We start from the raw sequence: 10,134 nt of genomic DNA, 5'->3' as shown, positions 1-10,134 counted from the left end.
GGATGAAACTTTGTTTCTTCTAAATGTCAGACAATGCCAGTGGCATCAGTCTTCTCATGTAACTCTCAGCAAAAAAGCACAATAAGAAAATTTCCTAAAATGTTGAACAGTTCCTTCAGCCATTACATATGTACTATATATTGTATATGCATTTTACAAATAGTGCACAACAGAGGAGCCTGGCCACAGAGCGAACTAATGCTAATAAAGTTTACAGTCCTGCAATTTGCATGTTATCGGTTTTATATTCATCCCCTTAATCATGGAAAGCAGATAATTATTGCACATTTGTTTCTGGCTCTTCATGCGTGACAACATGAGCGTAGTCAACAGTTGTAACAGTACAGTAAATAACAAACGAGTAAGAAACATCTAAAAGAACAGACGTTACTATTTTAAAGGAAGCACAAGACAAAAACAATAAGGCGACCTGTTTTAGCAGTAGGGGTTAATTATATGTCAAATTAGTTATGTCTCTGCTTCGGTCACTCCCAAGCTGCTCATTTCTGGCCTTGTCATAAAAGACACAATCTCTGACTCATAGTGTTTGTGAAATCGTGCTTTGTCTTTCGACAGAATAGCAGCATTGATTTGATAATTGAGGCCAAAGGTATAAAACGTGAGGAATTGTAATTGATATTGGGTTTGGACTCTGCTTCATAGTTTAGGTTTGATTTGGTTTTTTGTTTTGTGTGAAAGTAGGTGCATTTAGTATGTGATGGCATTTAATGTTAGAAAAGTGACATTTCATGTGTTACAAACAGTGTAAAATATAAAATAGTTATGTGTTTAATTCTGCTTCTGCTTTCATGTCAAAGATTAGTATTTCTCTGTGAAATATAATTTCTTCATCCATCCATCTTCCTCCCCTTATCCGGGACCGGGTCGCGGGGGAAGCAGTCTAAGCAAAGATGCCCAGACTTCCCTCTCTCCAGACACTCCTCCTCTCCTCACTGAAAAATTTTTTTTATTTTATTTTTTTTATATATAATATATAAAAATAATTTCTTCAGTGAGCATCTATTTGGATCTTGTGCAGATGATCGATACAACAAAAATTATCATCACAGCAATGACAATGACAGGAAACACAGGCTTCTAAACACAGTAATCACTGAGTAATCAATGCCTTTTTAATATATGCTGTAGATTAACCTAGGATTATTGCTTCTTCTTAAACTCCAACTATTTGTCTACATGTATTGACTTGGCTGAGACATATATTTTTGTATAACTTAAGTCTTTTAGTGTCTTTCAGTTCATTGTTTTGATTTTCCTGGCCACAAAGTTCCTGTTTTGATTCTTTCACTGCTCTTGTCAGTGCTGTTTCAGGACACAGGAGACTCTGTTTAACTGACTGTGTGCTCTCTGCCCAGCAGCAGACACACAACGTTAGCAACAGACTGGTGAACATAATAGAGCATTTAGCCGCTGAAGAGTAAAAAAAAAACAAAAAAGTGAGTGAAATATAGACTAATTATTAAACTTACAATACAATACTAAAGCTGGAAGTGTAAGCATGCAACTGTTTGCTAACATGTTCACCATAAAAAGTTTAAAAGATACTTATGTTTCACGTTTATACTTATTCTCAGAACGTCACAGGTTCAGCTAAATGTATAAAGTCGGCTTGATGAAGCCTCCTTAGCGAGGAAAAACATGGCTTGATGACACATGTGAGTGTAAGCTGTCTGTGGTGAGAGTGGGTCTGATGAATTCAGCCTGTGTTCTATTCACAGCCTGATGGTGCAGTCTTAATGCCTTACCTATCTGAATACTTGCCATCACTTCTTGACTCAACAGAGAACTGGTTGGCCACACAGTAAATTTTGACAAGCAGCATTTGGCAAAAGGCCTAATTTGGTAAAGGCCTTACCTATCTGAAGCGAGGATTACTGATTAACAATGCAACCTGAAAACAGCCTCACTGCTCCCACCTGTCTGCATGGGCTGGATCATGTATGCACTGCAACTAACGATGACTAATCCAGGGTTTAAATGATAACGGCAGTGTTATTTTAGCTTCCATGGTCTCAAACTGCTTATCCTCTGCAGGGTCACTGGTTCCAGGAGCTTATCTCATTATCATCACAGGTAACAGGCTGTCGGCATACACCCAGTCACACACCCAACATGATTGTCTTTGGACTGTGGGAGGAAACCAAAGCATCCAGAGAAAACTCACATATTCAGGTTTTCCAGTGCAAACAATGAGATGTGGGCCCCCGTTAACCCCCGTCTTCCGCTCTCTGTCCAGTGTATCATTCAGTGATCAGTCATTTACAGCATCCGGAAACAATAAAAGGCTTATAAGAAATGTTTTACCCTCTACACAATGGGGCTTCAAGTTTATATGAATATAAAAAAAAAAGATGCAGAAAAGATTGGACAGACTCTCCCTAATTTATTTTCCCGATGATGTGTGAATGGGTGGGGGGGCGTTGAAGTTATTCAACAAGTAGTCCTGATGTCATACTGTATACTGGCCCTTAATTAACAGTGAGCCTGTAATGTGAGGGCCCCTGGTGGTCTGAGGCCCCTGGACAGCTGCCTGGTTGGTAATCCAGCCTGAAAGGCCCCACCTGGATGGAAGAATTACAGTATCATCAACAGAACCCACTGAAGGGACTAAACTTAACAATTAATTTATTCTGTCATCAAGTATTGTCACCCAAAAACACATTTTTACACATAAAACCACCATAAAGTATCATGACTGACGTAGTCATTCTCTTCTCAGGAAGCATCGTGGTGCACAGCAGTGCAATAAGCACACGTCCCATAAAATTTGAAGTTTTGCAACATGAAATGGAAACAGCAGTAAGCTGTAAAACACCAATCTCTTTTATTATAACACTATAAATTTTAAAAAAGGATGAGATTCCATAAACAAAGGTGTTGTAAAGCTGAACACAGTAACAAGAAAAGTGGACTCACAGAAGTACAAACTACCTTTTAAAGTATCATCAGTGAAATATTATCGCACTGGCACAAGTTATTTTTAAAAAATATGTACATGGAGTTTGATTTGATTTGATTTTGATTTTGATTTATTCTTTCAAGCATGTAAAGACAGTTGATATATCAACACACATAATTTTACACATATCCACCAAATGCTAATCCAATATCAATTTGCTTATACCTAATACATGCTTGAATGGAGTAGGAAGAAGTCAGACTTATCCAGTCCTACCCCATGACATCATCTTACCATCATTGGTTTGCAAGCAATAAATGATTCACTTCTACACACACACATATTATACTAAAAAAAGAATATAACAGTGTTAACATTCTTACATCACACCAGTGATATACTAAGGAAGGGTTACAAAAATCAATGAAGAATACAAACTGCGTAGTGCTTTCCCATCCAAAATATATCTAACCCTTGCCAATATCAATATGTTTTTTGCTATTTTGTTCTGAACATATCTGATATGAGATTTCCAGGAGAATTTGTCATCAACTATGACACCTAGAAATTTAATTTCATGTACTCGTTTTATATTAGCTCCCCCGATTTTCAATTGAAGTTCATTATCTAGTCTACGATTCCCAAATACCATAAATTTAGTTTTATCCATATTCAGAGATACTATATTACTATCACACCATTTCAACAGTAACAGTAAGAATACTGAAATACATTCACCTGGAATGTGGTATTAGCAACACATTAGCCTCACACACATAGTGTGTTTGGAGGGTACAGATGTTCAAAGCTGTCTGTCCAGAATGGAAACATCTTTGCCCAAGACAAAACCATTATTAGTTGGAAGGATAAGTTCATTGTCAGGTTTCATCATGGGAAACGTTGATAATTAAAAACAGATAAAATAGCTATTTCTATCTGGCACAAATTAAAGTTAGGTCACGACAGCAGTGTTGAGATCCACTGCACCATCCAGTCCTTCATGCTCCGCGTAAAGAATTGTGTTTAATGAGTTCATTTAAAAACCCCACAGATGTGTCAGTGGCCTGCCACACCCTTGCACTGCTGTGTATTTGGGTGCCAGCTTGGTGCTGCAAGCAGAATTGATTATTTCACAGCCTCCTGCTGTCCTTGAGAGGTGTAGAGGTGGTTAGATTGTTGTGCCAGTGGTTGTCACTGAAGCTCTGTCTACTAACAGGGCAGCTCTTTGTCTTGCCTGAAAGGAAATGCATCTATTGAAATTCATGCTGTTTGCAGAAACTGAGTAAACAAACACCTAGCCTATTCTTGTTATCCCACCCACATAATGTTGTGTACTGCAAACAAAACAATATATTTATACAGGTATGTGACAAATTAAAGGAAAGACCAAGGTGTTGGGGCTCCATGTGACACCAGAACAGTTTCAATGCACCTTGGTGTTGAGTCTCTGGACTCTACTGGAGGGATGAACACATCGCTCCAAAATGTCCCATTAAGTGTTCATATGCGTTACAAGGCCATATGATTCTGATCAAATCATTTAGTGACCCCTCGGCCCTGTGGATGGGGGGGGGCATTGTTATCCTGGAACAGACCACTCATTTGGTCAGGTTTTTCCTTTGACTCGTCACTGTCTGCAGATGAAAACATAGGACCTCTACTAAATATGATGTAATTAAACTAATTTAAGTAAATAAAACAAAGTGTAGGACTTTACAACAATGGGCTGCTGTGGCTCCACTGGCATCTATGGAGCTCATGGTAACAGTTTAACCCAGAAGAGGGGCTGTTGGACTTCGGTTCTTGTTACCATTGCTAACTCTGAGAGACGAGACAGTCTAAGTAACTTCAAAACAGTGCTGATTTATTCAAAGGATCACAGGTAAAATTAACATTACACGCTCAGGTATCTTGCACCTCCAACCTGCTCGCAGGCAGATGTAAGATGAAAGACCCTGAACCCACCAGGCCTATACATTATATCCCCTCGGTTGGGCTAGCCCCATACTACACAGAAACGTCAGCAGAGATGTCTCTGTTGCCAGCTTTGCAGCTGGTCATAGCAGTAGTCAAAACATGAAGCAAATCAATGTGTGTGTGTCTGTTGGTTAAGTGGTGTGTAACTAAAAACATTCTCACAACCTCTAGTAACATGTCGTGACTTAAACATAAGAACATATTATGGCTAAGGCTACAGTTATACACGTCATAATAATAATATTAAACACCCTGTCTGCTGACAGTCATCAACTCTTCTCTCTAGTATCCTTGACCAGATGTACCCTGTAGAAACTCATAAGCATGCCTAAGCATTTAACAGTCTAACTAGACATCCTATCTCCACTAAACATTTCTAATACATAAAGTACCTATCTAATTTTTATCTGACTAAAAATACCTAACAGGGCGGTCGAAATGAGTGAAGGATCCATAAAAGTAATCACGTATGTGATGAGGTCAAAGTAGAATTTATGAAGTCCCCTTTACAACCCTGTAAAACTCTATCACTACTCATTAACCTTGAGAAAAGCTTTGCTTTTTTGTACCTGTGCTGCTCACGTGACTCCTGAGGTGGAGGGCTGAACTGTTTAAAAGGAGGTTTGTAGAGGGAGGGAAAGCAGACACTGAGCTGAGCATCTGTTGAGTACGTCCACAGAAATAAAGGAAATCACTGCAAGACAAATCGTTGTCACCATGAAGACCACTCTTGCCACCATCACTCTCCTCATCTTGGCTCTCGGCTGGACCTCTGAGGCTGTGCAAATCGAAGTAAGTGCATCTCTTAACATTTGTGTATGACTGGTGGCTTCATGATGAGACTGCCTGTCCTGGATAATGAGATTTTCTGCTGATTAGAAGAAGGAGTGACTGTATTTAGCCATGTGCAGTGCAGAAATTACACAGCTACAGCCATCTGTACACTTGTGGATTACAAACTTCTGCCTCATATTTTTGTATTAGCACACTATTTGACCTTATAGCATAATAGCCAGTTGGGCCTTTGGTTGAGTTGCACTTCTCTAACATCAACATCTGGCCTTTCTTCCAGGAGAATGGATTGTCTTTCTCGATGGAAGGTGTGCAGAGGCTTCAGGAGCTGATGAAAGGTGTGGCAGAACGACAAAGTCCACGCCTGAGGGCAAACACCGTGTCTCTCTGTGCCAACCCAATGCTCCCACAGGAATTCCTGCCCCTCTGTAAGCAGAGAGGAGCATCTGCATCTCTTGCCAGACTAGGTGAGACTATTATAAATTGAACAGCCCAGCAAATTAACAAGTAGCTCATGAATATTAAAGTTCAGGTGAATAAACAGTATATCTGATGTTTTTTTGTCTTTATTGCAGCTGAAGTTCCCATGGACGTCTGTGAGATCTGTGCCTTTGCTGCCTGCACTGGCTGCTAAATAAACCCAGCAAGCAAGAAACATTTTCCCAGCTTAAAACTTGATTTTGTTTCCTCTCTCTGAAAATTATTTCAGGGGATTTCTTAAAGATATGCCTGCAGTGACTTATTGTTCCCTGAATACAGAGATTCTGACCCACTGGGCACTTTATGCATTTTGGAATCACTACTAAAAAATAGCACATAAACTGAGGTATGTTTTTTTGCAAACTGTTACTTTGTGGCATATTTATCACCTTTTTTCCTGATGACAGTGCTTTATTATGCATTTTATTTTTTGAATTACATAGTTTGTTACATTTCTATCTTACCAAGCTTTGTATACATATTTAAATGAAAATTGTCTTTTTCATTTACCTTTTTTTATTAACATTGTTTTAAATAAAAAGCCTTCATTCAGAGATCATGCATTCATTGTGCTCCTTCCTGTAAATTCAAATTCTTTATTGCCATTATTCTTATTACTCTCTTACCATTTTTTGACCATTACAACTTGTGTAAAAATAATTTTTAACTTGTAGTTGGAAAAAAGCAATATGTAGAATAGTGTTTCTGTGTTGAAAAATATACTTAAAAGCTGCTTTAGTTCGTTTTTGGCCACTAGGGGGCACAAAAAGATCAAGATAAATGGACACATGCAGTATAAGGCCATAACTATATCTAGCAGTTTATATTGTTAATGTGACTAATGTCATAGCAAACATTTGCTTATTTACACATTTGACAGAAACAGAGCAACACTAGCATTTATCTCAAGATATTTCTGTGTCCAACTGTCAAATAAAAGTAAATCAGCATTTACTGGCCTTTTACTTTTGTTTGATTGCCCCTGGAAAACTTCTCTGGGTCTTTAATTACTAGATGCTCAACTTTCTTCATGAGTGCTTGCTTACGGATTATCAGAGCTTTTATTTCTTTGTTTCTTACAGACGGCTGTAGGGGGTTGATAGGAATAGTAAACATAGATACATATGTAAATTTGTTAAATTAAAAGAAGCTTTGTAAAGCTGAACAGTTGAGTGTTACCTTTCTGTAATTCTAGACCTGTGAGCCACATGCAGCTGTTGTAACAGTGTCTTTTTGATATTACCACTGGGGATAAATGATGACTCATTAGTCATCTAGGTTTTACTTGGTCTTTTCCTATAACTCATCTGGAAAAGGTTGGTGGAGCATGCGAACACCTGTTCCTCCATACCTATGGCTCAGTCTCGTGGCCACTTGCTGTACGACTTACTCTGTTTTCATTGTGTAGTGTCTATTTTCAAGCCCCTGCAGGTGCTGTTGCCCAAGTATTATTAATTTACAATGCATCTTCATGTCAACCCTCAAACGTATGTAATTTACAATGCATCTTCATGTCAACCCCCAAACGTATGTATGCCCATGTTCAACACTAGAAAATTAATTTTAATTATCTGATTCAGCTAAACTACCTCATTGTATATATATATAATATCAGCCCAGGTCACCAGTGGACTCTCTGCATGCCCACCCCGTCACCTACCTGTTTTTCTGAATGCACAAACTACAATGATGAGCATGTGTATCTTAAATGATATAAACATACATGAATATTTACTGTACTTGCTACACAGAAAACACTTTGTGTGCAGCAATGCCAGCAAGGCACATTGCTTTCATTTTGCTTTGTTGGGAAAAGAAACACCCCTACACATCCCTACACATACACAAACTTTCATGGTTTTAATTTTGGATGTACAATCAATTTTGTAGTACAATCTGTCACTGACAAACATGATTTTAATCAGCAAACTGGGAAGCAGAAAAAGGGTTAAAAGTCATACACTGTACACATTTATGAGTTCATATTTTTGGTACTTTTATAATTTTAGTTTTTATATTTTTATGAGGCAAATTAGCTTCTGAATTTAAGTTCTACCTGCCCGTATCTGCAATCTTGGTTTGTGGGAAAAATAAGTTTTCTCCATTTTAGAGGGCATTCGTGATTGTGTAACCAAACAAAAAAGTTTCTATTTTGCATCTGCAACACGTTATCATTTGCAAACATCACAGCTATTCAAACACAGTGTGTGGATCAGCTCTGTAGGTGTACACACCCCTCCTTATCAGACAGCTCCCTGACATATATTTATGGGAGAGAAACAAGGGGTGAGATTTATTAGGAGATATTTGAGGCATCAGGTGCGTTAACATGACACCCAAAATCAAGAATGAAATATTGCGCTGACGGAAGAAACAGTGCAGATAGAGACTATAAACACGTCTTGAGGACTGAGGTTATAAACTAAAAAAGCGGATCCAAAGTACAGCAACCTTTGACTAGTGCGTCTCCCCTTGCCTTAACTCTCCTCGACTTGCCAGCTGTCTTTGTTAATAAATCATTCACAAATCTGTACAGGCTCTGTATAAGAAGAGGCGATGGCGACAAACTGAGACAACAGAAGAAACCCTCCTCTAAACTGAGACGCAACTTGCATCATCTGAAAATGATATCGCTGAGTGTTGTGCTTGTTTTGGTGCTGTGTGTGTGCAGGGGAGCTCTAGGTGTGCAGGTTAAGGTGAGTATTATTTGTTCTTGGAAGTACCATTGTCATTCTTTATCTTCTTAATTAGCTGTGTGTTTTGTTTCTCACTTAACTATGTTAGTTTTTTTATTTTCTAAATACATCTCAGAAATAATTGTTGACATCAAGGGGTCATTTTATTTTTGAGAAGCCAGATATTTTCAGGACTGTTGAAGGTACAGGTTTCATCTGAGTGTGTGTTTTACCACCTCTAACATAAAACATGCATTTCAACACCAGTTATTCAGTCTGGTTATGTTCACTCTGTTCTGCAAAGCCACAACTAAAGTGAACATCTAGTCCTCTCATCCAATTCAAGTTTGATAATAAAGCTAATTCAGCTAATTTAGCTCCCATGACAAGACACATAATGGATGATCTCTTCCTCAAATCACAGCAGCTGCACTTGGAATATTCATGTTGTGCCAGATTTTTCTTATGCCTCAATTTTCTTCCCTTTCTCTCCCTGCCAGGTTGGAGACAGGAGCTTCCCATTGGAGGCGGTGAAGCAGCTGAAGGAGCTGATGCATTTAAATGGCAAAATTAGCCCTCCACTCGCAGAAACGAGTGCTGTAGCCGTGTGCCCCAACCCTCTCCTGCCGCAGGTCTTTCAGCCAGTGTGCCAAGGAAAAGGAGCAGGGATGGTTTTCTTCAAACTAGGTAAGACTGAGCCAAGGAGAAATATATAAATAAATCATAAGTGTGGAAATGTTATTGGACATAAGATTTATTTTGGCAGGAAAACATTATAGCATTATATTACAATACTGTGTGTTCCCCTCAGTTTGCTTACAGAGAGTAGATCAGAACTTAGGCAAGTGAGATATTGGTTATTTAATTACAATCAGCCAATAATATTACAGGACTGAATCAGTACGCAAAACAAAAAGTAAGGCATATTTATCATCTTAATACAACATCCTTGATATATTTTCAGCAGTCAACATGTGTCTTCTTTCGGGTTGCAAGGGAGAGCAGACGTCTTTACTGCTCCTCTTGTCTGTTCTACGATTTTTCACATCTTCTACATTTTCAAGTCTTTGAACAAATTCTACAACTATTAAAATGCCTCCAAGAGGGAAAAGAGCTAATAAATCAGAAGCGAACGAGGATGTTGAAGCAGAAGAGGATTATATTTCAGCGGCGCAAGTAACAGAGATGTTGAGTCAGCAGAAGCAGATGTACACCGCACTGTTGAGCCAACAACAAGACAACTTCAAAGGTTTTGTGCAACTACTTATGGAGACAAATAACAAGAGACTC

General features: G+C 38.6%; 2 protein-coding genes across 2 annotated transcripts in view; both read left to right on the top strand.

The window, feature by feature from the left end:
- The first annotated feature begins 5,614 nt into the window (after positions 1–5,614).
- Positions 5,615–6,580, top strand: LOC109973150 (guanylin-like). The gene is made up of 3 exons (XM_020622566.1): positions 5,615–5,689; positions 5,970–6,156; positions 6,265–6,580. Exons 1-3 carry the CDS (start codon positions 5,615–5,617, stop codon positions 6,321–6,323), a joined length of 321 nt encoding a protein of 106 aa, XP_020478222.1. The 3' UTR covers positions 6,324–6,580.
- Positions 6,581–8,793: 2,213 nt separating this feature from the next.
- LOC109967137 (guanylin-like) overlaps positions 8,794–10,134 on the top strand; it is a 7,219-nt gene continuing 5,878 nt past the window's right edge. The window contains exons 1-2 of the mRNA XM_020612535.1: positions 8,794–8,865; positions 9,345–9,531. Of these exons, the coding sequence (XP_020468191.1) occupies positions 8,794–8,865; positions 9,345–9,531 (259 nt within the window). The remainder of the gene's footprint in view (positions 8,866–9,344; positions 9,532–10,134) is intronic.

The sequence above is a fragment of the Monopterus albus genome, unplaced genomic scaffold (assembly GCF_001952655.1).
Source record: "Monopterus albus unplaced genomic scaffold, M_albus_1.0 scaffold1.1, whole genome shotgun sequence".
Taxonomy (NCBI): domain Eukaryota; kingdom Metazoa; phylum Chordata; class Actinopteri; order Synbranchiformes; family Synbranchidae; genus Monopterus; species Monopterus albus.
The sequence above is the reverse complement of the archived record's forward strand: the minus strand, read 5'-3'. Positions and strand labels throughout refer to the sequence as shown.